Raw genomic sequence first — 27,774 nt, 5'->3', positions numbered from 1 at the left:
AGTGCTTTCAAGAATAAAGTCCAAAACAATACAAAATGGATATTGGCTGTGTTTATGTAGTACATGAATCATTTAAGATTAAGAATCATTCTGAGATTAAAGAACAGCAAAATAACAAAAGATACTCTGTATTGGTCACATTACTTGAATTTCATGAGACTGAATAATGTTTACATTTCTCATAAAACAGTGCATTTCCCTTATGTATACCACCCAAGACTGTGAAAAAGTTCATGGACACAAAACTGTGCTTTCCTGTAAGCCTTTTGGACAAACTGGTTGTCTCTTTGGGGAACTGGCAGTCCAGGATCAAGTAGGAAGCCTATGGGAGACTCAGAATGAAAAACCCAAGTGCTCAACAGGGAGTGACCTTCTCTATTTCATCCTGCAAGCAATTGGGGAGAAACAAATCATCAGCTTCACACAATCTCTCCATTTATGCCTCACATTGAAAAGTCTCTATAAAAGCACCCTCCTATACAGGATGTTATCTTCAGTGCTTTTTTGGCCTTAAAATAGAATTTTACACTTATGCGTACAGAGCAAAGGGCAATAAAGAATGGAATGGGGTAGGAAGAACCCATAATTTGGTCACAAAGATTTATGTGGCTTCAAGGTAAAAGGATTTTCCCAAGAGTTTCCCAGCTAGGAATACTAGAAGGAATCTACAATTACAATTTCATCAAATTTTGATCAAAACATTTAGTGACAGCATTTTAGTGAGTTCTGTTCTCTACATCCACTAGGATTTACCTCTGTAAATACCAGGAACAGTGTTATATTTTGCAAGGTCTTTCACTTCTGCATCAGAAGTTCAACAGATAAGTAATTTAAACACATATGTGGTTTTAACAGACTAAAGATGAGCCTCATTCATGATTTCAAATGCAGAACTCAAACTATGTTATCCTAATCAGCTTGTAGACAGGAAACTGGGAGATTGCACAAGGGGGTTTTTAGAAAGAAATAGAGACCTTATACCATGTCTCTATTTACCTTATACTTGTTTATTAAAAAAATAAAAGTATGTTGTTTTATAGTTCACTGCCCTATGGTAATCATAGGGAAATACTTGAGACTCCCTAATCCTATTACCAACTCTGCAAGTCAGTGGGAATCTGAACTGGTGCCCTGGATATTGGATAGTCAGAGTCCTTCTGACTTCAGCCCACCTCCAGAAATCCTGACCATGGTCACTTTACAGTACAAGCTCCTCAGGTCTTCTACTTCACAAGTCTGTTGAGATCTAGAATATATCATTTACATATCATTTGCATCCTTTCCCTGACTGTTGAACAGCACTCTCTGCGGTCCCATCAGTGTTCTCTGAATGTTCCAGACCATCCTCCCATTTACAAAATCTTTTATTTCTGTTACCTCTACATTTGGATTTCTCAAGATGTACCAGTTCTTGCATTAAAGCAAGATTTTTTTTGGTCCTGCTTTGAATTACATGTGTGCATCTTTTTTTGCAGTAACTTGAAGTTTCCCTCTTTTCTCTCTGTAAAATTCAGGATTTACAACCCTCAGGCTACACCTACATACCTGAGAGTAAATCTCTTGCCCAGGCTCAGAGGCTGCAGATTCTTGCAAGCCTGGAGTGCAGGTGAGCATCGTTTCCAGAGATTTCACATGGCCACAGATCTCTCCTGGTCACACACAGCATCAGCTAAACCAACCTGCTGGTTACTGAGGGCCATCTATGTGACCAAGTGATGGCAAAGCCAAGACAAATGCATAATCTCTGTCAGTGTTATGAATTCGTGTTTGGAAATTACTGAATTGTAACAATCTGTAACTTAGTGATTTATATATAAACATAATTTTTTTTTACAGAAACATCATGACAAGCATTTGATGGAGAATTTGCAGTTTACAAATCAGAATTCCTCTGAAATATGAGCAGGAAACATTCTGAGGAAAATCTTGCCTTAACCTTATGGGACTGCAGTGTCAATATTGAGGCAGGAGAGAAGAACAAGACATTCTTCCTGGTTTACATATACCTTGTAGCTGAAGAGCAGGATGGCTTTGGGAAAAGTGGGACAATCAACTTTGCTTTTGATCAAAAGGAAAATATGCCTGAAGCAGTGAGTGCTCTTGACTGCCACATACTCAATAGCTGGCTTTCCCAGAGAAGAAAGGGGCTGGAAGTCCCCTAAGATCTTTTACTATAAATAACTGTAAATATATAATCATAACAGAATTAATTGACCCCTCCAGAGCAAGATGCTGTGTGTGCCACCAGGTGCACCTGCCAGACATTCCTGTCAAGCACAAGTTTAAGCCCTCAGGAAGGGCTCTGCTCTGCTGCATATGCAGCCAAAGGAAGCTCTTCCTACACTATTTACTCCCCAGCCAGGATTCCACAAGAGTCTTGGCAAGCAGGTCTGCAGGACCCAGCCCAGAGTGACACAACAGCCCCAGTGCAATTTGGGATGGTTTGTACATTGCCACTTTTCATAGCAACACTTGTAGCTCCATTTTCTCAAATGCAAGTCCTAATCCTTTCCTGTATAATTTTGCAAATTAAACCTAAATTATTCAGAAGTACAGCTGTTGTTGTGTAATCCTTGCTAGTTCTTTATGCAGCTTTCTCTCTATAAGTCACAAATTTTTCTTGGAATCTAGTGCTGAAATAAGTGCAAGAAACACCTTCTGTCAGGCTAAAAGCAGAATTCTTCCTCCAAAAGAGAAAAGCTAGTGATTTTTTCAGTATCTTTCATTATTTTATAACAATTACTTTCCCGTTTATTTCAACCAGCTGGAAGACCCTTTCTGCTGTTAAGCATGGTGTGCTATATACAAGTCCAAGGTTAGAGCAAATGTCTTAATTACAATCATGTACCTAAATGGACATACATATACAGCTGGAAACATCTCCTACATGACTTATAATCAAACTAAATCAGCTATACCACCACATCCAAAAGGTGTTGTTGTTCTATTATTTCTAGAGTCTTATATTGTTGTTATCAGATTTCTAAAGTCCATACCTCTTTGGTGTATTCTCATGGCTGCAGATCTTCACTGACTCCTTCTGCTGCATGCTGTTCTCTCTCAGCTCAGGGCTCCTCCAAGGCTCTCCCTGACTGGCCAAACCACCCCCTTTTATCCCAGTTCGCTTCATTGGTCACAGCTGCAGCCCAATTAAGGACATCACAGCTGCAGCCCATCAAGGACAACCGGGACCTCTGGGGCAAAGCCTCTATACAGATATTTAAATACATTTCCTCTACTATAAAAAGGGGAACCTGAGGTGTTTTGAAATGTGACAAGATAGCCACAATCAATTGTCACTCTAATCACACTCTAAAGGTATACTCTGTTTTCCCTGGCTGGAGCCTTACTGCTTACCAGTAGAAACACATCATTAATAATGTCCCTAAACAGTTTGAAAACCTTTACAGAAAAGCTTTTCTTAAGCCCCTAAGTCTTCACATGATAAAGTTTTTTTGACTTGTGACTAAGACAGAAAAAATATTTTAAAAAATTTTAAAAATAATTATTTTTGCATGACTTTATCCTATTCTCTAAATGCTCATTTTTCTCAAGACTGTGTTCCATCCCCATACTGCCTTAATAAAATGTCTGTGAGAAGCAGACTGCTGTTTTCACATTCAATACATAAAATACAACAAATACATATGCCAAACACTAAATCTTAGTAAAATCTTGTTCCAATTTTTTTTAGTTATTTGTAATCTTGCAATAAACATAAAGAACCCGTTAATTCTTGCTTGTCTTTCCTATTCACAAGTGTAATTCTCTAAAACTTCAGTATCTTTTGTTTTGGTCATCATGTTTCTCCATGTGTGAAACCCAAATTATTTTTGACTCAGCAGAACATATCAGAAGAACAAATTACACGCTCAGAATGTGCAGTTTGGCAAAGAAAATGTATCTGATTCCATTCTGCCCAGCTTTCAGCAGAAGCCAGGCAGGCTTCTTGTGAGCTGCTCAGCATCTGGCCTGAAGGGCTGCTGAGAATGTGGCCTTCCAGATTCCCCAGTTCTGGAAAGGACATCACTGGACTGCAGCCCTATGGCTTGGGATGTGAAGGCCTCCAGGGTCTGGAGCAGACAACTGCTGCAAAATCAGGGAGCCCACATCTGCCAAGGGCAGTAGCTCTGAAAGCCACAGATGGACTGACCCAGATCCAGTGTCCAGTGCAACCCTCCTCCATAGAGACTGCCTGGGTTTGAGAGGGGTTTGCTCCCAGGGAGGAGGAAGCAAACTCTAAAGCATTACACATCAGCACATTGAACAGAAAGGTACAGACAAGAGGTTTCTAGAAACAATCCCTTGGAAATAACATTTGTTTACATAACTCCAAACACTATGACAGTACAATGACCTGGTGTCTGGTTCATTTGAGGTATCTTATACAGTACATCACAAATAGCAAGGGTGTCAGTCAGAACAGTTATTGTAAGAAATATTCTGGTTTACTCAGTGATAAAGACAAATGTATTACCAACAAGGGGAGAAACCACCTTTAAAGTAATGTGCAATGTCTGTGGGTCACCCCAAAGCTCCTGTTTGGGTCCCCACATGCTGCTGCAGGGAGTCACCAGTGGGGATTGAGGGAAGAGAGGGATGGGGCAGGGGAGACCTGGATTTCAGACCCCCAACAGACAGACAGACAGACAGCCACTTAGCACCACAGGCATCTGAGCACTATCTCCAGCCTTTATCCCTGGGAAACAAAACTCACCACCCAGGTTCCTGATGGCAGATTGCAGGAGCCACTTGGCACTGTCAAACCAGCCCAAGTTGGCACTGGTGCCAGCTCGGGTCTGGGAGGCACCTGTGCAATGTGGAATTTCAGGAGCCAGCCGGGGTCACTCTGGGCCAGAGGCCCCTGAACACCAACATTGACCCTTTTCCCTGGGAAGCAAAACTCACCATGCTGGGTTCCTGATGGCAGATTGCAGGAGCCACGAGGCACTTTCAAACCAGCCCAAGCTGGCACTGGGGCCAGTTTGGGTTTTTGAGGCATCCTGCACAATGCAGAATTTCAGGAGCCAGCCAGCGACTCATTTCAGTGGACTGAAAATTACACATGAACTCAAGTAGTGTGCAGGTTGAACTTAAACCCCAATTCAGTTCCTGCTGAAATCTGTAAGATACAATCACAGCTTCTGTATCCCACTTTAAATATATAAATATATAAATATATATAGCATAAGGAAACACCTGAATGTGCTCCTCACATCTGATGGCACTATATGGATTATGTTCCTACAAAACATTTGCTATTTAGTCTTTGAAAATAAATGTAATTTAAAAGTCTGTCAATAAAACTGTAAAGAGTAATATTTTTCCTTTTATCACTCCTGTTTTACAATCTGACATCTCTTCACACATGGACATCATTCCACTTCCAAATCCATTCTACTGTACTTTGCTGTTATTGCATACAACTCTTTGTAAAGCCATGGTCCAGCCTGGGCACAGTGATTCTCATGCCACATTTATTCATTTATTAGAGCCCACTGCTGAGGCACCATTCAGAGTGTTGCATTGCAAATAATCCTTCTTGCATTGCTGTGTTTGTTTATGGGATAATGGAAATTAAAGGGGAAATCTTCTATGGCTTCAGTAAGATTTGGAACAGGCACAGTGTCATTGTATAATTACTAATTAGATGCTTTAAAACCACTGTTAATTATTGAAGATTGTAGTTTCTACTCCTGCTGTAAATTTTTCTTAATTTCTTTCTCATCAAATAGAATTCAATTTTCTTTTTTTTTAATATTACTTTTCTTATAGTATCTTACTTCAGCTTCTGTAAGGTGGAAAAATCTTGCAATGTTTATTTTGAAGACATTGCAATGTCTGCCGATTTTTATAGCAATGTTTCTGTGATTAATTTTTCTTAAAATTTTAATTTAGGCCAGAGATGACTTAGCAAGGATTTCATCAAGTGAGGATTTCCAGTGTATCTTCCAAGCAGAAGTGCTAAACACAGAGTTGCAGAGTGTTGTCACAACCATCAATATTTTGCTTTATTTACAATTGCTTGAGGGATGAGACATTTTGTTCATGAGTTTTTTCATGCATTCTGTTATGACTCTAATTTGGTGTCATTCCAAGGGTGATTATGAGGTCATAATGTGAGCATTACTTAAATAAAGACACCATTTATAGTGATTAAAACCTTGGGGAAAAAATCAGCAAGCTTTTCTTGATCCCCCTAGTGTTTGAAATTGAGTCTCAAAGGACTTGTGAAGGATCCTGCTTATTGAAAGTGATCTCCTGGAGATTTTTACATATCTCAAGTAGTCCTGAGAACTCTGCTGAATTACTAATCTATACATAGGGCATTATAACTTGCAAACCAATACATACTGAGCATTTTTACAGCTGACATTCCTAAATAATACAGAGTATAACAAATAGGAAAACCAGTCTTTTTAAAGCATCTCTGTTTATCCTCCTTCATCAATATAAATGACACATAGAATTCTGTGGATATATCAAAAATGTTGAGAATTTTCAGGAATCCACTATTTCTGCATTACAATTAAAGGTTCTGAACAGAATAAACTGTTCAACTGATTCTGGAAAACCTTGGTCCATCCTTTCATGCTTTTGCAGTAAGAGCTGCCCTGTTTGCAGAGGAAATGATCTGTACCTGGGAGCAGCTGAAAAACAAAGCAGGCATCTGATGAGCCAAAAACAATACCCAACTTAAAGCACTGCTACCTCCAGATTTCTTTAATGAACCACAAACTCTTTTGCTTCCTGAGCCTCATATTGTAATTGGCAATAACTACGACACCTTCTCACAAAACACAAAAACCCATCAACTGCCAGCTCCCTGCTAATAAACTTATCCAGAACAACTTATTAAGACATAACCTTTAAGTGTGTGAGCAAACAATATGCAGTGAAAGCCACAACACAAATATCTATAAAGCGAGATGAAGTATTAGGATTACTGCAGCTTTCTCTGAGTGAAGCCCAGCATATGGTGGTATAATGGAGCATGAATTTACAGCAGCAGAGATGTACGATATAGATTAAAGCTTCATCTGGGAGAACATACTGCGCCGCAAAAAAAAAAAAAAAAAAAACAAAAACCAAAACGAAAACAAAACCAAAAAACCCAAAAAACACCTAACAAAAAACCCAAAAAAACCAACCCAAACAATTTTTTGTTTTGTTGTCTCTTTAACGATGTATTATAGATCGTATTTAACGAATACTGTTGTGTAGAACAAGGGCTCCCTCTGCTGCCCACGGGGAGGGACAAACCAAATCCTACCTTGTGAACCGCTAAATACCTGATCCCGAAATAGCCCTGATTCTCAATCGGTCGGAACATGCTGCTCAGAACACGAGGATGGACGGGAGGTTTGCAGGCAGGACGGATGGGCTCCTGTGGTCCATCTGGAAGGTGCGACATGGAAAAATCCAAAATAAATTAACTCCACTCCGCTATTTTTGTCTGCATTCGCTGCCAGAGTTGTTAAAGAAATAAGCACTTGACACATTTTGTTACTAGTTTAAAACTAGACCAGAAATATTTGGTAAAAAAATATTTATTTTCCCTGTGGTAAGGGAGCTGTGGCTTATTCATCCTGGCAGAGCAGCTTTTGGGGTTTTTCTTCAGTTAAATTAAATCTTAAAGTACGAATGCAAAACCTACAGCCTGTAATAAGAGTGTGACCAATCAACAATAAAGGCTGAAATTTGAGGTGTGAAAGTTACTTTTCAAACGTGATTGAAGCTATTAAATGAGAGTGCCAGTAATAGTTGCATTGCTATTTTGACGCTATTAAAGTGTCTTTGTACCCAGTCTGATGAAGGCCAGTACCTTTGTCAGCTTTTTGGGGAAGTGCGGGTTTTTTTTCTATTTGATTCCAGAGACAGGCTCGTGGCTGTAGGTCAGGATGTCTTTTAGTCCCCATTGCGGACTGTGGACCGAACTGCGGAGCGGGGTGGTCAGCACAAGGAGGCACTTTTGGGGAGCCCCAAAAAGCAGAGCAGAGCTGGGGGCAGCGCCATTCCCTGCTGCTCCCGTGGGATGATCCACCAAATCGCGTCCCCGGCTGCTTTTTAGGGGAAATCGGAGGGCCCGTGGCAGACTCAGAGCCCAGGTCACCACCAGTCCATGGTGACATTTGTAGCAGTCACTGGCACAAAGGGACACGGCAGAGCCTCGATGTTCCAGCAGCCCAGCGGGACCGTGCCCGTCCTGCTGTGCCTTCACACACTCCGGGCCGGTCCCGTCCTGCTGCTCCCTCACACACAGCGCACTCCGGGCCGGTCCCGCTCTGCCCTCACACACTCCGGGCTGATCCCGCTGTGCCCTCACACACAGCGCACTCCGGGTTGGTCCCGCTCTGCCCTCACACACAGCGCACTCCGGGCCGGTCCCGCTGTGCCCTCACACACAGCGCACTCCGGACCGGTCCCGCTGTGCCCTCACGCACCCTGGACCGGTCCCGCTGTGCCCTCACACACAGCGCACGCCGGGCCGGTCCCGCTGTGCTCTCACGCACAGCGCACTCCGGGCCGGTCCCTCACGCCGGCAGCCCCCAAAAGAGGGGCAGCTCAGGAAAGGCAAGGAGCTGCTGGAGAGGGTCTAGCAGAGACCACAAAGATGAGGAAGGGTCTGGAGCATGTTTGTGATAAGAAGGGACTGTGACACGTGAGCCTGGGGAAGAGTGAGAAGGATCTCATCAGTCCATACGACATGGTGCCAGGCTTTGTTCAGTGGAGCCCAGCGACAGGGCGAGAAGCAATACCGGTGATCTAAAACACAGATCCCACACCAATATGAGGAAAAGCTTCTTTACACTGCGGGTGGCAGAGCTGCCAGACAGGTGTGGAGTCCCCCTCTCTGGACACATCCCAAACACATCCGGACGTGTCCCTGCGTCCCCTGTTCCAGGGACCCTGCCCTGCTCCGGGGGCTCGGGCATAGGCGGTGGATTGGCCTCGCCTGGCGAGGGCGCGGCAGGGCGGGGGCACCGTTCGGCGGTGGATTGGCAGCGCCTGGCGCGGGCGGCCTCAGCCATGGCGGACGAGGAGCTGGAGGCGCTGCGGCAGCGGCGGCTGGGCGAGATCAGGGCCGAGCACGGGGTGAGGGCACGGGCGAGATCAGGGCCGAGCACGGGGTGAGGGCACGGGCGAGATCAGGGCCCAGCACGGGGTGAGGGGACGGGGGAAACAGGGCCGGGGCCGGGGTGAGGGGACGGGCGAGATCAGAGCCGAGCACGGGGTGAGGGGACGGGGGAAACAGGGCCGGGGCCGGGGTGAGGCAGCGCCTGACCCTCCGCCCGAAGCGCTTTCGGCGCCTCTCGGGGGCCGGAGGGGAAGAGGAGCGGTGTGTGCGTGACCGGGGCCGGGGGGAAGCGGGAAGAGGCCCGGCCGTGCCGGAGCTTTGGCTGGAAACGGCACCGAGCGCAGCCCCGGCCCCGCCGCCGCCTCTCTCCACTCCTGCCCTGGGAGGTTCGGCCTACGAACGTTCCCGCCCCCGATCACTCACTATTCCATGGATTGCCTTCCTAGCCTTTCCAGCCATCTCAGTTTTCAGAGCTGAATCACAGAATCACAGAATTGTAAGGGCTGTAAGGAACTTCTGGAAACCATCCAGTCCAGCCTCTCACCAGGGCAGAGTCACCTGGAGCAGCTGACACAGGAGCATATTCAGGTGGGTTTGGAATGTCTCCAGAGACAGAGACTCCACTCCCTCCCTGGGCTGCTCCAGTGCTCTGCCGCCCTCCATGGAAGGAAGTTCTTCCTCGTATTAAAGTGAAACTTGTGTTTTAGTTTGTGGCCCTTGCTCCTTGTCCTCTGCTGGGCACCACTGAAAGGAGCTGGACACCATCCTCTGATACAATCCATGTATGGATTTATATGAAGCGTCATTTTTGTTGTTCCTGTGAAGGAACTCTATTTCCAGCCAGCCCCATTTCCTGTCTGTGTGGTTTTCCATCCTGCTTTCACACCTTTAATTGTTACCTGTAAAATCTGAGGTGTTGATTCCATATAAAGTCCAGGGGTTTTGTTGGTTTTTATTGCTTGTTTCTGAATAGTCACCAGTAATAGTGACTTGGAAGTTTGCCCCCATTTTGTTTTTATATGTATTAGTGTTTAATGCAGGAACCAACTCCTGTAGAACCCCCCTCATTAACTTTTCAGTGGTTTCAGGAGTTAGACTTGATGATCCTTGTGGGTTCTTCCAGCTCAGAATGTTCCATGATTCTGTGATTCTGGGATTTCAGCTGCCATGCTGAGAATGTGTTATGTTTCATTTTACATATCCTTAACTTACTCTAATGCATCTCTAATGCTTCTGTCACTTTTCTGGCCTTTGGGGAAGCCTGTGATCCCAGAGCTCAGGGGAAGGCCTCTTCCTGCCCCCAGCCCCAGGAGCAGCTCACCCCACTGCTGGCACAACTGCGCTGTCAGGAGAGCAGAGGGTGGCACGTTTATGTGCTAGGGCAGCAGATTCCCATTTCCAGGGTCTCATCCATGGGCAGGCAGGTTTAGCAGGCAGGTTTATCTTCCATCAACGCTGCTGGAGTATTTTAACTTTCTGTCCTGTGTGGAATGATTGTGTATTGTGATATTTGCTCTGATCTCCTCCTTCAGGATCCTTCTGCCGACCCGTCGCAACAGGAAGCAAAGCAGAGGTATAAATGAGACTATTGAATTTTGGTCTGGCATCTAATCCTCTTTAACCATTTGTTTTGTTGCTGGGAGAACCACCCACAAAGGAATTGAAATGGATCAAAGATTGGATGCAGGTGTGGCTCCCATGCCATGACCACACTGCCTGAGTCCTGCTGGGGTGGGAGGGCATGATGAGAAAGCAGCAGCAGCAGCAGCTCATTGTCCCTTGGCATTTGTGTGAGTCAGTAACCTCCTGAGCTGCAGTGCTGCAGCAGGGTGCTCTGGGGAGCAGCATCCCTCCCACTGTCACCTCTTCTGGAAGGCAGAGCCCTTGGCTCCTCAGGGTTGGTAGGAGTTGATGATCCAAGTCTTTGCAGGCTGGCAGAACTCCTCCCAAACTGGTGCTTTTTGTCAGTGGTGAGTTTGGGTTGGGTTTGGCTGGTAGTGCAGTGGGAAGAGCCTTTCCCAGTTGATTTGATTTTTCTGGGATACTACTCCACTTAAAAAGCTGAAACAAAATTATTTTTCTGGAAGCTCAGTGGGGGAACAGTGTTCAGTATTTGTGCTAAGGGGAAAATTGTAAACAATGTTTGAAGAGCTGACTTTGCACAGTCCAAGCCTGTATTAACTAAAGTTTCATAAACTAAAGCTCCAGTTTTGCAGATACTTATATCAAACATTGTAAATACATGGAGACTTAGGGAAGTCTCCATGTGAAAGTTCTGAATACATAAATGAGCTTTGCTTTGGTTTTGGAATTGCATGGACAATTCCTTGTGCCTATTCTGCCATGTACTGCCTTGGGGTCAATTCCACATGGATAAATGCAGGATCTAAAGGGTAGCACAGCTTTTGCCTCTTCAAATGTAATCATGAGCAGTGAGAAGGTGTAAGTATGAAACTCCACCTTGATTTCTTGGAAGATGTTGCCAGCTGTGTAACTTCAGTAATGGGAAATGTCCATAAGAAAAGGGCATTCCCAGGACAGGAAATGCTGTAAAAGATACCATGTAAATGGAAGGTTTGAAGTGACCTCAAGAAGCCACTTCCACAAATCAAAAATCTTCTGTAGTTTGCTGTTCTGTGTGTGTTATTGTAGGTGTTTGAAATCCCACTTCTAATGTGTGCTTCACTTTTCCTTACAGAGAAGCAGAGATAAGGAATACAATTTTAGCTCAAGTTCTTGATCAAGCAGCTCGTGCAAGATGTGAGTATCCAAGTAACTTCCTACTAAAAAAGACTCATCTAAGTGACTTCTCAGAAGTGTTGTACAGAGACCAGACTAGAAAAATACTGGCTTTGCTGAGAAGATAAAACTTGCAGCTTTTCAGTTGGCATTATCAGTGATTAGAAGGGAGAGGCTGATGAGTATCTGAATTATGTTAATGTTTTGGGTTTTATTTAAATTAGTAGAAGGAATTTTATGGAGAGTCAAAGTTGTTTAATGAGGAGCAAATATTTAAAAGTAAGAAATATAACTGTCTTGTACCTGGCATAAATGAAAATGGCTTTTTCAATTTATTTCATGACCCTGGCATGAAGAAGATTGTTTCCTAGGGACATTTGCACTTTTTTGTTACTAGTGAATGTATTGGAGAATGTTCTAACCCCAAATGAACAGAGCCTGTTTTTGTTGCAGTAAGCAATTTAGCACTTGTGAAACCAGACAAAGCAAAAGCAGTAGAGAATTACCTTATACAGATGGCAAGATTTGGACAGCTAGCTGGAAAGGTCAGTATGTTTCCTAATTCTTTCTCACATATATTTATTTATAAACCCAATTGACTCTACAGAAATATGTTTATAATAGATGTGAGTTAAATTAACTGTAAATAGCTCCTAAAGACTATTATAATTCCATCAAAGACTATATAATTCCATCAAAAACCTTTTGTAAGAAAGGAAATGGCAATTCAGTTTGATACTCTCAGAGTGTGTTCATCCACAGTTTGTTTGACTTTCCTAGGTATCAGAACAAGGTTTGATAGAAATTCTTGAAAAAGTGAGTCAGCAAACAGAAAAGAAAACAACAGTGAAGGTGAGTTTTCTTTCCTAACTGTAGTGTTGTATAAAGTAGAGCAGCAGAATTGCACGTGTGGGACCAGTTCAGGGTGGAAGTTTGTGTTTGCACCTCCTGCCCTGCCCTGCCCTGGTGGGTGCTGGGGTTCCATCAGAGCCAGTCCTACACACCTGCAGCTCCTGGGGCCAGCGTGGGGTGGGCCAGCCTGGCCCAGCTCTGTCTGTGCCCCTGGGCCAGGCAGTGCCTTCAGTGCCACGTGCTTGGACTGGGAAAGGCTTGTGCCAGCCTGCATCTACCATGACCCTTCAATTTTCACTTTATCTATTTCATTCTAGTTCAACAGAAGGAAAGTCTTGGATTCTGATGAAGAGGATGATGATTATTAATACTACTGTAAGGCTGCCAAACAATAGCCTGGAAAAATGCTGTTAGCAGGCAGAATGCAAGATCTGAAAATGTTTACGCTTCTTGACTTTTTTTTTATTATTATTATAAAAGGCCAACAAATAACTTGTAAAATAAATCTGAGAAGGGGGATTTTATAACTTAAAGTTTTGTAGTATAAGAGGCCTGAGCAGTGTGGGGTTCCCCATGGCTTCATTAGCATGAATGTTTTGTTGCCCCTTCCTCACTGTAAGCTCTGCTTTCAGCCACTGCACACACTTAACTTGCTGTTACTGGAGATTGCAAGCACAGGAGCCAAGTGAAACAGGGAACAGCCACTCAGAGTTCAAGTCTGTCCAGCCTCTGTCACAGAAGTGTTAGAAAGGAGATTCCCTGAGCCCCTGGAGGATGCCTGTCCAGCCAGCCACCGGCTCTCAATCCTTACTGGAAATGTAAAAATGAAGGTATCCAAATAGTGTTTGGATCAGGGGATTCCTATCAGGCAGTCTGTGTAAAGAGACCTTACCAGCAAACAGCTGAACTGTTCCCTGTCAGTTCCTGGCTTTCAAACAAAGCAAGTTAACTGTGTCATACACAGCACTGTTCAGTCACCTGGTATCGTGTATTCTTACAACTACCTCCACTTTTATCAAATGGCTGGAGAGTTTCTTACCTGGAAAAAAAAGACAGACCATTTCCTAAACTCTGCAACTCCTGCATGCTTAAAGTAAAATTGAACTTGTGCTGTACCTTTATTCAAGAATATGGTTATGGAAATCAGTAGGATGAATACTGTAATGTGCTGATAAACTCTCCCACCACAACCCCCTTATCTGACATAATTTAACAGGATCGTGTATGATTCCAACTGCACTGTTTTTTGGAACAGAATAAACTTGTTTCAAGTGAGCACTAGTGGGTGTGTTTTTCATCTTGGCTGAATGTGGTTAAAAATAGGCAACATTTGTTATTTTTGTTTCATTTGGTTTAGACTGTGCATTTTGCTTCTCTGTGTTTGTAATTAGGATGCCTTAGCTTTAGTGATACCCTGAGTGTGCCAAATTTCTTCAGACTTGCCACCCTTACTGAGTCTGAAGCCAAAGTTTGGTGAACTGATTTTTCTTATCTATATGGTTGAGAAATCTGAAGAATAATTTAGTTAAATGCATGCTACAATAAAACACAAGCAAAATTCTCACTCTGTAATTTGGAAATCACATTTATAATAGTCTACTAGATCTTAAATATCTGGATTATTCTTGCTACAGGTAAGGACCAATGACTTACTCTGGGTAATCTTTATAGTGTCACAAGAAGGAAAAACCTGTTTTGCCTCTTTCCTTTTGTGTCTTTTGACTTGTAATAGCTGAACATTCTTTTTTTTTTTAATTTGAACGTAGAGAAAATACTGAGTATCACTAACAGTTCTATTTTGTACACCTCTATGCATAAATCTAAAACCACACAACCTAATAAAATTATCTGTAAATGTAGGAGGAAGGAAAATCCAGGAGTAAACACAAGGTAAAGTCTTCAAATGCCTACAGAACCAAGCAAGAAAATCTGTAATAGAGTCAATGCTTGGACAAAAGCACTCAAAGGAAACAGCATTTTCAAGAGTTCTTTTACTAGTTTTTTCTTTCCATCATTTGGCACAAATCCAAGGCACATCAGAAAATCAGATGAATTCATAAATTATTAGAAAAATAAACACATTACCCTCAAATCCAAATGTCATTTGACATTTTACCTCTTAGATTAAAAAGTTATCTGAAAAACCCAGCACTCTTATCTTCCAGCTTTGTATTTTGCCAGGTAATTTACTAATACCACAGTTAAAAGAAAGAGAATTATGTATACAAACAGTTCATGAAATAAAATGCAAGCTGGATGTGATGAGCCAAGAATAAAAAAATACTGCACTGCAAAACCTGGCTTGTGCTATTTACAGATTTGCCTCCCATAACCGAACAGTAGAAAATGAACTTCAAATCCAAGCAGCACTGGGTAGTTCCCTCAGCTTTCAGTTCTTCAGTGATCACCCCTGGGAATGGGGCAGGATTTGGCCTATTCCAGCCAGTGCTCACTGGTGTGAGAAGTACCTTTCATAATGGCAATTTCACCTTTTTAATAGCAGTCCAGAGCAGGCCCTGGAGCAGCTTTGTCTGTGGATGTTGCCCAGGATGAGAATCATGAGTAATTGTGCATTTTTGCATTACTTTAGAGGAAGGGAAAAGCAACTTAAATGCATGCCACAATAAAACACAAGCAGCACCTTGTGCTTGCTTCTCCTTTTTTATTAGGCTGTGAACAGCAAGCCCAAAGTTTAGCTTTGTCAAGGGCTGTCCACTTTTCCCCCAGTATCTTGGCTCCTCTGTAAGAACTTGATCTTGCAGCTCCAGTAGAGGGGAGCATTGCTGAGATATTAGCAAGGATTACATCCCTTCACATTGCTAATGCAGATGTTATGGACTATTGTTTGGCCAGCTACTGAAATATACAGAAATATATACTATAATGGTTTGTAACATTACAATAAAAATAGAGACATTTCAATTACCTCTGGCAATAAATACCTTGTTATCCAATATAGCTTTTTATATATATAAATATATTTATATTTAATTCTGAATGTAGTGATAAAAACTGAAAATGCAAAAATTATTCAAAGACTTTTAAAACAAAGTGGGTGGCTGAAAAATACAATACAGGGTTTCATTTGGTTTACTGTTACAGAGAACTTTTTAACAAGTGCTTAACAGAATAGGAAAGTAATTTTGCTGTCTTTACCTCGATACATCCCTGTTAGTGAGATCAGTAATGATCTGGCTGTGTGGTCACCTCCACCATGAACAGAGGAGTCAGGCCCCAGGGTGCCTGAACATTCCAGCTGTGCTGCAGAGCCTGTGCCTGCTCTGAACTGGGGGGTGTGAGTGTCACCGACAGTAACACACGGTGAAGGGCTACCGAAATTCACACCACCGCCGACTTCCTCAGCTCCGGCCTTCAGAACCGCGCTTCCCTTCAGTGATGTGCACCCGAGCCCCGCCAGTCCGGGAACTCTGGCACCCCCGGGGCTGCCGGGCTGCAGGAGCCGCTGTCGCAGGAGCCGCTGTGGCTGCCCTCTGCCGGCAGTAGCACATTGACCCCGCTGTCCCTGCCCTCTGCCGGCAGTGGCACATTGACCCCGCTGTGGCTGCCCTCTGCCGGCAGTAGCACATTGACCCCGCTGTCGCTGCCCTCTGCCGGCAGTGGCACATTGACCCCGCTGTCGCTGCCCTCTGCCGGCAGTGGCACATTGACCCCGCTGTCGCTGCCCTCTGCCGGCAGTGGCACATTGACCCCGCTGTGGCTGCCCTCTGCCGGCAGTGGCACAGGGACCCCGCTGTCGCTGCCCTCTGCCGGCAGTAGCACATTGACCCCGCTGTCGCTGCCCTCTGCCGGCAGTGGCACACGGACCCCGCTGTCGCTGCCCTCTGCCGGCAGTGGCACATTGACCCCGCTGTCGCTGCCCTCTGCCGGCAGTGGCACATTGACCCCGCTGTCGCTGCCCTCTGCCGGCAGTGGCACATTGACCGTGTGTCTGCGCTGCAGTAATTTACTCCGGGGAGGAGCTGCCGGGTCCTCATCTTCCACAAACTCACCGCTGCACCCCGAGTCAGTCACCTGACCTGTGCTCTGCTCCAGCATTCCAACAGATCTTAATTTGCTTTTATCAAAGCTTTTAATTGCCATCTGTGAGGAGAGAGAAACGGTACGTTAAAAGCATCTGCTTTCTTAAGAAGGAAAACTCATATATTGTTTCTTGAACATAATTATCACATGAATTTCATGACACTGAGAACACAGCCAAGATTTAAAATAGTGTACTTTATAAGAGAGTAATTCTATTTGGGCTACATATGAGAAAACAAGAGGCCAGCCTGCCCCAGGCTGCACACACATCAGTAGCAGACCTGAAAACATAACAGACATTCCAAAACTTATTTTCACCTCACTATCCCAGCAGCATCCCATCTCTTCTAAACACCTTTTGTAATCCAAGTCCCAATGCACTTGAAATTAACAGCCATTTATTTTACTATTAAGAATAGTAAATTACCAGAAGAAAGTAACCAGAATAACCAGAAGAAATAACCAGAAGAAAGAAAGAGAATGCAAGCATGCTAATGACAGATCTTCTAAGACAAGAACGAAAGGAGAAAGTAGCTTTTTACTGAAATAATGCCAACAGTCTTGAAAAAGCTGCAGACAGAGGTTATTTAAATCCACATTTAAATCCACTAACAATTCAGAGCTGTAGGGACTCATGAATTAGTTCAGCCACAGTGGTATGAACTCACAACCCCAGAACAGAGCTTGAGTGCTCTGTATCATGGTCACATATTAGTTTTCTGACACCTGTGTACTGAAATGACACTGCCTTCCAGTGATCCACAGTTATAAAATGTAAATCCCAGGTTAAGTAGTGGAATATTATCATTTAGAAAGAATTAATAAAATATTACAGCTTTATAGAATTAATTTAGTATTCTCAAGGCTTTTGGCAAATACTCAGCCTTCTAAGGGCTGTAGGAAGAGAATCCCATTTTCCAGAAGGACATGTGCTGCAGAGTCTGCATTTCCAAGGCTGTGTCAGTCTAGAGCTGCTGGACTAACCTGGTAAAAACTGTTTTGTTTTGGACAGCTCATTTTTCTCTTGATTTAGTGTTGTGAAATGGCCTAGCAGAAGATGCAATGAGAGTCAAAGCCAGTGCAAAGGAGGCAGAAGGAGCACAAGCTCTGGGGAAGGCAGCATCCAGCAGCTGGTGTGGGTGTCACTGCACCCCAAGCAGAGGTGAATTTATCACATACATTTGTGTCACAGCTGCCAATGCAACATGCAGTTTGCTGTCACCCTTGCAAATAGTCTCCTCTTACAAAGCAAACCCCAATTTCAATCTACTGAAAAATGTCTCCCTTGCCAAAGCAAGATACAGCTCCAAGATGCTGCAGAGCTTTTTCAGTTCTAGGTTTTGCTGGACAGGACACAGAAAGGAAGACAGAGTTGAAACCTGCAGTAAGAGGTTTAAGAGATTCAAAAGAGTGAAGTGTTCAAGAGGTGTCATAGAAGCAGTACTGAAGTTTGAACAATGATGAAATTTGGCAAACAGGTCAGAACTTCTGTGATTCAACGACCAGCACTAGTAAACTTTCTCTTACAGGTACCCAGAGTAATAGCAGAGCAAACAAACATATTTGCTGTAATATAAGAATAATCTGAGCAAGTATTTCCACTTACCTGGTGCAGTAAGTGATAGTCAAAATTAGGGACACTTTTATCTCTTGTTATTGTTCTCCGTAAGTGTTTTTCTCTAAAGAAAATTTTAAAGAAATCAAAGAAATCAGATGTCTTCACATAAGCCTTTCATAAAAGCCTCTCTCTCAGAAGCTCCACAAGGTGGAACTGTGTCACCAGAGACAGGCAGCTCCCTGACAACACTTTCCCAGAACTGCAGCCTACTCGTATTCCCTGTATTTTACTATGGAATATTAGGGCTTAAAAAGATACTGAGCAAAGCCCAACCAAGGAGTGAACACCACTACAGTATTTTTCAGCAGTCTGGCTCTGAAATGCTTAACTGATGGTACACCAAGTATTAGTGCAATTTTAGATACACTTTCAAGCCCTCCCTCTCCACCCCAGTGAGCTTGTCATGCCCAGAACATCTGCCTGGGGATGTGACCGTGCCAGCCCTGCAGGATTGACATCCACTGGCACACCACCATGCCATGTGTAACCAGCCCTGACCCACTTTGGGCCTTTGCTAGCAGCAGCACTTCTCCTTTGCTTAGGGGAAACAACAAACCCACTCTGAGCAAGCTGCTCTGCTTACTTGTTAAATCTGTTAATTGATTGGACCAGTTGAAGTTGTCTGCTTATGGGATCATCGGCTTTCTCACAGGGCTTAGGATGCACTGGGGGTTTAAAAGAATAGCTAAAATTACAACTGAGTCTCAGGAATTAAAAAACACAATTCTGATTCTAAATTGAACATAAAACTATAACAGTGCTGATTTGAATTAAAGTGGTGATTTATCTTTGGAAATTTTAAAAACTTTTAAGTTGCAGATAAAACCGGCCAAGCTTCTGAAGAGACTGTAATTCTGGACTTTGAGGCAGTTTTTACCAACCTGAATTAACACACAGATGCTAAACCACTCTTCATTAGTATTACTCGTATCTACTATTGCTCTTTTAGAACTATTCAAAATATTTGAAAGAACTATTCTCAATTTTAGGTGTCAGCACACTGTGATTAATTGTGATTTTCTATTAAGCAGACATTCACAATCTTTCTGAGGGAAGGAAGCAGGAGTTACTTTGAAAACTCATGGGTGCTGAAATGGGCAATCATGCTGCCCATCTACCCCGATTCCTGCTTTGCAGCCTCCCTGTTTTCTTTCTACAGTCCTGGTGGCATCAGGTCCTTTGCTGAGCAGTCCAGCTCAGGGGGCACAGCTTTTCTTACATCCCCAGGGCAGTGAACTTGAAAATTCACCTGGAAAACTTCTGAGGCAGCATAATGGGAGCAGTGGATAAGGCAGATCAAAAGCTGGGGGCGAGAGGTGAGGAGGGAGAATCTGTGGTCCTTAAGCTCCATCTCAGAGGCTGCTTAGGCACATTAAGATAGGGCCATGTGTCAAATCCTTTAAGGAATGAAATAACTTTGCATCATTGAATACAACTTATAATGTTATTGCTATTAAAAAAGGGGAAGGTCAGAGTTTACACTGCAAGATAAAAGCTATCAAAGGGATGGTAACTCATCCTTCCCAAGGCACCAGGGCCCTGCTGCAGCCCAGCTGTGCTGTCACTGCACCTCATGGCCACACTGTGCCACCTCCTGCCACTTGCTCCAAGCCCTCTGCAAACTGTGCTGGAAGGCTCACAGTCACCTCTGTAGCTCTCATTTCTGTCCCAAAACATGAGAGACAGTAACTAATGAAGAGTCACTCCCTGACCTGTTTTAGGGCAATATAAATGACACACAACAGTCATTTAAATCTGTTCTGCTCTGCACAGAAAAATCTGTTCTGCTCTGCACAGTTCCTACATGGCTAATTATATAATCTCAAATGTGGTGTGTTTTTACCTTTAAAAGTTTTTGTAGGTAAAATCCACACATGTACCCCAAAGTAGGTGAAAACTAAGTTTAAAGCAATGTCATGAGTAGAATACAAAGTCTGCTGCATTTAGTTGTAGTATTTTAGGTGTTACCTATCATAAATATGAAAAATAATTGTTCTATTATTGTACATATAGCAATTACATCAAATATTTGATATAGTCACCTGTGAATTCCTAAATCCCTTTTTATTCATACCAGTGGAAATATCACAGGTACCTTTTTTCCTTATCTTGCCAGTCATGTGCTGCTCACTCTCCTTCTCTCCCTCTGCTGATGTGGGGGGACAGCTTGGTGCTGCTTCTAGCAACTTCATGATGTTTGAATTCTTCATTTCAAGAGTTTCCATTTTCACCATTATTAAAGAAAAAGAAAAACAACAGTACATTTTAGTATTTCAGTATGTGCAGAGTGTGTTAATTAATGCTTCTATGAATCAATACAACACACATAAAAGAACTCATTATAAAAACAAACATATCATTCTGAGTAGGGACAAAAACAGCGTTCCACAAGTTACACTGTAATGCAGTGATGATGTTGGAGTCCTGACCTCTTATTTTAAGCTGTATTACTTATGGTTAAGCCAATTTCAGTTTAAATGGTAACATACATACCAAAATTGATTCAGTACAGAATTCTGTGGTCATTAAGCTACATCTCAGAGACCATTTAAGCACATTAAGGAGTCCTTTAAGGAGTGAAATAATTCTGTATCATTTAATATTACATATAATTTTATTGCTATTAATAAAGGGGAAGGTCAGGGTGATCTATTGCAAGAGAAAAGAAATCAAAAGCCTTGAAGGGCAGAAGATAATGGGTGGGACAAGGAACATTGCTGCCTGTGCAACTGATCAGTGCAAGGTGTTCATTTGCCTACATCCAACTTCTGCTCTCTCTACCATTACAGAGATTTTTATGTTCATTTTATTTAGGTCTGTGCTTCCACTCCTTCTAAACCCATCCTTTTAGTCCAGGATAACTCCTTCTAGAAACACAACCGGTTTCCCAGGCCACTGGCACCATGGCTAGGCTGCACAAGGAACGGCGTGCCAGTGTTTATACCCCCTAAGAGCTGTGTGCAGCTCAGTGTGTGCAGCTCAGTGTGTGCAGCTCGGTGTGTGCAGCTCGGTGTGCGCAGCTCAGTGTGTGCAGCTCAGTGTGTGCAGCTCGGTGTGTGCAGCTCGGTGTGTGCAGCTCGGTGTGTGCAGCTCAGTGTGTGCAGCACAGGCTCTTTCCCCGTGCCCTGGCAGCCCTGGCAGGCCTGGCAGGGCGTGCAGCACTCACGGGCTCGGCGCAGTCTGCGGCGGTGCAGCCGCGCTCGTCGCGCAGGTGCCGCAGGGCCCCGTGCTGCAGCAGCAGCGCCACCAGCGCCTCGCTCCTGCCCGCCACGGCCTCGTGCAGAGCTGTGCTGCCCTTGCTGTTGGAGAGGTTCGCCGAGGCTCCGTGCTGCACGGCAAAGGGAGAGCACAGTTAGAAAGGAGCAGCAGCCCCCGAGCTGCACAGGGCCTGGGGCAGCTGCACCAGCACAGCCACAAGAACCCATCTGGCCACGTTATTGCCCCATCCCCTGGCCACACTTTCATGGATCAGCTCATTTTGGTTTTGCATATCTCTATTACATATTACAAGCTTTAGAGATAATTTAGAAACCCCCAACCCTATGTGACAGAATCCCAGGAGAGAAAACTTGCCACATAAAAGTTCCATAAAAACAGCTACCTGCACAATAGCAAGGTAATATTTATCTAATAGCAAGGTAATATTTATCTAAAATTTATCTAACATCTCTGAAGGGAAGAGATTGAAAGGAATAAGTTAACAAAAACTCTTATTTCTTTCCCCAAGTATTTTTGACAGAGAAAATGCATAACTAAAAATACTGATCCTGAGTACTGGGTAAGTACAGATATCACATGAGAAATACCAGCCGAACACTGTCTTCAGTGATCTTACCTGCAGCAACAGGGCAGTAGTCTCATAGTGACCATTCAAGCATGCATAAATTAAGGGAGTATTTCCATATATATCCTTTTTATTTTGCTTAGCATTGTAATCCATCAGACACTTTACCACCTATTGAAAGAAATAACAACTTCAGTCTTACTGACTAGGAGTACTGAGTTACTGAGAATGAAACTAATTTTCATATTTTAACACCCACTTTTAAAAAAGAAAAATTTAAGCAACTCCAAGAAAGGCCAGAAAATAAAATTCAAGGTGTGTGAAAAACAAATAAAACCAGTAACTTAACAAAACATCAAAACCAAAGCACCACAGCAGCAGCACCCTTTTCCAAACTGATCACAACACTTGGAAGGAGTTCTTTATACTGTAATTACCCCATGAACTAATCTACAACAATCCCACCAATTAGCCTACAACTCTGAGTTGTATTCTTGGTTTTTCTTGCTTCCCTAGTACTTTGTCTTCTTATCACTTCCAAAAGCCTCTTCTTTTCCCTCCTGCAGTCTTCAGCTCCTTATTTTTAAATAATTTTCCGCTTTTCTAATTTTCCTCATTTTCTGCTTTTCTTCATCTTTCCATTTGCCTTTTTGGCCCTGCTTTTTCATGTTTGTTGTTTTCCTGCTTCATTTACTCTCTCTCCTGCATTGACACCCTGCCCCCACGGGCTCATGCTTCTCCTTCACTGCTTTTGCTCCCCTGACTTGAAGTGAGGGACGAGTTATCTGCTGCCTCAAAGCTCACTCGCCTCATGATCTAAGTAAGGAGTTGCATCTACAGTAACTATTTAGTCCTGTGGCTACTGAAGACACAAACATGACACAGAGAAGAAGGTACAGAGGAACGTACACACAAGATTCAGCTGCACAAGGGATGCTAAAAGCATTTGAAATACAACAGAAGGTTTTTGCACCCCTTGCATTAAACCAGTATTTGAAGTCATGCATGCTTATCTAAGTCATATATGCTTTCATAAAGAAAAGGTGTCTTCTGAAACAATTTCAGCTCAAAGTTCCCCTTTCCATCTGGAGATTTTAGATGCTGTAAACAAAACCCAGAACCGCCAAACTCATTTTCTCTGCTCCTGGCTTAGCGTGGTTGCTCATTTCCCCAGGCAGCTCTCCATGGGTGCCAGGGGGCTTTGTGCCAGGCAGGTTACCTGGGAGTGTCCCCTCTGGCAGGCCAGGTGCAGGGGAGCTGCCAGCTGGGTGTTCTTGGCGCTGGCGCTGGCGCCGTGGCGCAGCAGCAGCGATGCCAGCTCGCTGTGCCCGTGCAGAGCAGCCATGTGCAGGGGGGTGAAACCATCCTGGTTGGAAACATTCACCCCCAGCCCGTTGGCACAGATCTTGGAAAACTTCTGTTGAGGAAAACACACAATAGAAGTATAATCATGCTTTGTTTTAATCAATGAAGTAGCCAAATACCTGCTAAGTTTATATAAAACGGGCAGATGGGCATTACAAGAAATTCTGCTGGAGCCTAATTAGAGGCCTTCAGAAAAAGTCAGTGAAGAAGAGCAGCTTGGTAGTGTTTTTCAATAGAAAATTACTTTTATTGCTATCTCTTTTCTTCCAACATGATAACTTCATGGAGAGCAATTCCAGGCAAAGTACTCACAGTATTAAAAAGAGGCTAAAGCAGCACAGTTTGAGACAGAAGTAAAACTGAAAGTTTTTATACAGCTGTTAGGATGCTCATACTGGATATGAGGCAGTGTTAATGAGTTATTTTGATTTATACAGCTATTTATGCTCTTTGAAACAGACAATAAACACCTCAATGCTACATGAAGCTTGGGGTAATAAGGATACAAACTAAAATTAATTTAATTCACTTGGAAGCAAGAGAGGCCCATGGAACAGACTCCCCTGAGGAGAAAGGATAAGGAAAGCACCTGGAGGACAGTTTACCCAGCTGTACAGAACATCCTCTTGCACTCCTCTTGCAAACTGTGCTTGCCTGACATTCACAGTGGTGCACAGCCTTCCATCCTATGCTTTCAACGTGTGCCTGCCTAGCACAGGGGTTAGGATTCATTAACAAGTTCCTTCTTCTTCTCACTCAGCAGACAAGTAAATTCCACAGCAGATGCCATTTCCCTCCCTGTCAGCAATAAAATGAGCTTTATGGACTCCAGCTCTGGCATCTTTAGCACTTGGTCCCTTGTCCTGAGGGCACAGGGACAGCCCTTACCTTAGAGAACAAAGCACCGTGTGAATGTGAATCCTTCAAGTACAACAGCACACTCTAAGCCTGCACAAAATAAATGTGTGGTGGCAGTGGGGAATTCAGAAGTAAAGCCATCTCACAGTGCTGTTGACCCCTAAGTAGCCAATCAACTGAAATTTTGCACTTAGTTTTATTTTGCAATGACTTATCCAGTCCTGTACCCCTTCAGACACCTCCTGGAAGGCAAGTTATGGAATTTCTATTTCCAAAAAGCTGTTCATTATGCAAAACAACAACAAAAAAAACCCAAACCAGAACCACATACACACACAAACCCCCAAAAACCCCAACAAAAAAACCAAAGAAAGAGTGTACTGTAAAGCCTCATTCTATTCTACAGAGTGTGGTAATTTAGGGGGGAAGAAATCTTTGGAACTGAAAAGAAAGTCTTTGTAATTATTTCAGATCTCTGAAGAGACTTTAGATGTGGCTTGGAGAAAAGATGCCAAGCAATTAAAAAAAGACTTTATCAGCATTACATGGATTCTGGATTAGCAGGTATTCCTTGCTGAACTGATTACTAACAGGTAAGTAGATATGCTGTGCCAGTAGCAGTGTCAACTGAGGAGAACCAGAGGTTTAGAAAAGAATGAATGTTTATTCAGAGTGGCCCAAGCCTTCCTGACAGCACTCCACATATCCTAAAAACAAACTGTCAAGCTTTCTCAATCCATTAGACATTATGCAAGTCCATAAACACTGTCCCTGTATCCAAAATTTTCAACAATTCCATTAAAAAAGAACAATTTCATACCATCAGATGAAGTGTGAAAATCTGTATATAGTTAATTTTTTTTTTTAGAAGAGAGACAGAGGTGCTGGGCAATATGAATGTTATTTCCCTGCAGCTAAAACTTACATTACAAGAATATAAATTATTCTTTTTACAGAATAAATATTCCAACCTTTTGTGCTGGCCCACATTTTGAGCACTGGCATAATGGATGGCAGAATTCTGGTTTTGATGTACTGGCTGTGTCATCCTCATCTTCCAAGTCTTCTTCCACCCATTCCAAGAGATAACGGACCTGGCATAAAAAGCAAATCTTTCTTTAGAGTCCCAAAGTTCCATGTCCTACCAGATCTGCACATGTGGACAAGTCAGATTTGACAAACACACACTTGTGACTCTCTCAGGAGAGCACACAGCTACCTCCTGCCATCAGCTGCCCACAGGCCAAATGAAACAATCAAGTGTTATTGTTGACAAAGCAGCTAGGGAGTTCTCCAAGAACAGTGAAGTGAATTATAAATGACTTCCTGCTGCCTAATCACAACTGCAGTGCTCACCCACTCTCAAACACTCCACATCCTTTCAGCTCAGATGATTTGTGCCAGCTCATATCAATGGGAATTTTGCCTCATCTTTTGCCTTAAAGAACATAAGGAATGACAAGGATGACAACATTTAACAGATACCCAAAACTTTGCAGGGGCACTGACTTTCCTTAGGTCTGTCACTTAGGAGTTGGACAGTTTCTCTTTTTCCTCAATGTGCAGTGCCTGATTTTTGAGAGAGGCCCTTCAGTGAAGTCTTAGGGCTCAGGGCATTCATGTGCAACCTGCAAACAGTGATGCTTAGGGCATTTAAATTTTACATTACATCTAATTCAATTAAAAAAAACAACTGTTTAAGCAGTACATTTTTACCTTGAAATTCATTAATCTAATTTCACTAAAGACATTTTAGAATTAGCAGTGACTGTATTAAGTCTCCATTACTACTGGACCAAGCCAAGAGCTCTAGTCCAAGGGAATGGGGACAGTGGGATTTCTGAGACCTTCCTCCCTCTCTGTTTACTCTCACACTTGTCACAGGTTCTGCTCCTCACCACTGAGCTCTGGGAAAACAGCACATCCATGTCTCAGCCACTTAAACACATGCAGCTACAACAAATCCTGGGAAGCCAGGAAGGGCCCTATAACTGATTCTGAATGATAACACATTTGAGCCTGAAAAGGGATGTTGTGTTTTTTACAGAATATTTTGTTTGCTTTCCCTGCAAACTCCATGTTGTTCTCTGGAACAAAGGGAATATTCTCTCAAGCCTGCCTGTTTATGGAAGGCCAGCTCAGCAAAGCTTTACCACTTACTACATTTGTACATGTCTAAAATAAGCAGAACTGGCCCTTCACTCCCCCCTTTCCCTGCACCCTCACCAAGACTCTCACAATTGATTTCCTCCTCCTCCTGGGACAGCCAAATACTGCTGCTCTTATTATTCAGTGCACAGCTGCCAACATATTGATACCAATGCCTCCCAAAATCCTGAACACACTACTCCTGTGCCCACCTCTTTAAAACTACAGTGCAGTAGCCATTCTTCATGGTTTAAAGGTATTTTTTGTCAGAATATTAACTGTGCCTGAGTGAACCACCCAGTCTCATTACCAGGTAACTTGTCACCTGAAAGGTTCTTTACACTGCTGGGTTACTTTGGAATACTCAGCTGAGCACTCTGGGTCTCTGTACCCTCACTCCAACCTTTCAGCTGCTCCACAGCACTTATTTCAGACAAGTGTTTGGTTTTATTCTGTGGTAGATTTGCACATATCCTTCCCACTGGACAAACTGGGTAGGAGAGCACCAAATGCAGTAGCTATGCTGAGACAACACCAATCACATAATAATGTTTATTTTTTTTAATCTTCCAGTTTCACAGCACTTTTTTAATGCCTCCTCTTGCAAAGCTCAGTTGGCTGTCACAGCAAACATCTACAGCAGCCCTAATGACCTGGCTGCTGTGGCTGTTCCTATACAGACAGACCTCAGGCTGTCAGAACAAGGTCAGAGTTTTTAAATACTCCTGGTTTTTTAACAGATATGCAATCTATAACCTTTGTCATCCAGCTGGATGATTCTCCTTTTCTGAACTTCAGCTTCACATGAACTTCAGTAATGAGGAAAGTAAAGCCACACAAAAGAAGGTGATTCTGTCATCTGAATGCACAGACTGGATTTCTATGTGCTTTTTTTCTATATGATTTTTTTCTATATGCTTTTCATTACTGGTATCTATTGAGCAGTGCAAGTTATAGCACTGCATTTAATTTTCTTGATGAAGTTTAGATTTTCACAAAGTGGGTGAAAAGTGAACTGTAATACATGCACATTTACCACTGGCCAGGAAAATGGCAAATATCACCATTGTACATGTTACTGCTTCTTGAAATGACTTAAGGGCTGGCTTGGAAATAATTACTCATAATAAGTCACATTGTAAACTAGGATAATGATATGTACTCAACAACTGAACAGTTCTTTGTTCTATTTCCATCATCTCAGTGGAATTAAACATAAGAGAAACAGTATTAATATGGCACATTTTTTGTGACATGAGTTTTATATTTTCTGATGACTCTGTGAGGCTT

At 43.0% G+C, this 27,774-nt stretch overlaps 2 protein-coding genes across 5 annotated transcripts in view; one reads left to right on the top strand and one right to left on the bottom strand.

Annotated features, from left to right (window-relative positions):
* Window positions 1–8,950: 8,950 nt before the first annotated feature.
* Window positions 8,951–13,945, top strand: PDCD5 (programmed cell death 5). Its single transcript, XM_071440275.1, has 6 exons — window positions 8,951–9,096; window positions 10,612–10,652; window positions 11,778–11,839; window positions 12,272–12,363; window positions 12,599–12,670; window positions 12,988–13,945. Exons 1-6 carry the CDS (start codon window positions 9,031–9,033, stop codon window positions 13,036–13,038), a joined length of 384 nt encoding a protein of 127 aa, XP_071296376.1. The 5' UTR covers window positions 8,951–9,030; the 3' UTR covers window positions 13,039–13,945.
* A 701-nt stretch (window positions 13,946–14,646) lies between these two features.
* Window positions 14,647–27,774, bottom strand: part of ANKRD27 (ankyrin repeat domain 27) — a 55,103-nt gene continuing 41,975 nt past the window's right edge. For 3 of the 4 annotated variants that reach the window (XM_071440269.1, XM_071440270.1, XM_071440271.1), the window contains exons 22-29: window positions 25,308–25,430; window positions 23,333–23,530; window positions 22,165–22,284; window positions 21,496–21,657; window positions 20,425–20,533; window positions 18,913–18,994; window positions 18,318–18,390; window positions 14,647–16,771 (exon numbers count right to left, since the gene is read on the bottom strand). In XM_071440269.1, the coding sequence (XP_071296370.1) occupies window positions 16,061–16,771; window positions 18,318–18,390; window positions 18,913–18,994; window positions 20,425–20,533; window positions 21,496–21,657; window positions 22,165–22,284; window positions 23,333–23,530; window positions 25,308–25,430 (1,578 nt within the window). In that variant the 3' untranslated portion in view covers window positions 14,647–16,060. The remainder of the gene's footprint in view (window positions 16,772–18,317; window positions 18,391–18,912; window positions 18,995–20,424; window positions 20,534–21,495; window positions 21,658–22,164; window positions 22,285–23,332; window positions 23,531–25,307; window positions 25,431–27,774) is intronic. The other variant, XM_071440272.1, reaches the window with a different exon arrangement.

The sequence above is a fragment of the Agelaius tricolor genome, unplaced genomic scaffold (assembly GCF_023055355.1).
Source record: "Agelaius tricolor isolate 1412-34295 unplaced genomic scaffold, bAgeTri1.0.p SCAF_15, whole genome shotgun sequence".
NCBI classification, from domain to species: domain Eukaryota; kingdom Metazoa; phylum Chordata; class Aves; order Passeriformes; family Icteridae; genus Agelaius; species Agelaius tricolor.
This window is presented reverse-complemented; position numbering and strand designations above follow the sequence as displayed.

Bases quoted from the DNA above. Each gene is read 5' to 3' on its own strand.
- PDCD5 (XM_071440275.1), top strand. From the start codon at position 9,031: ATGGCGGACGAGGAGCTGGAGGCGCTGCGGCAGCGGCGGCTGGGCGAG. The intron at 11,840-12,271 runs GTGAGTATCCAA...TTTTTGTTGCAG, and splicing joins TCAAGCAGCTCGTGCAAGAT to TAAGCAATTTAGCACTTGTG. The intron at 12,671-12,987 runs GTGAGTTTTCTT...ATTTCATTCTAG, and splicing joins AAAAGAAAACAACAGTGAAG to TTCAACAGAAGGAAAGTCTT.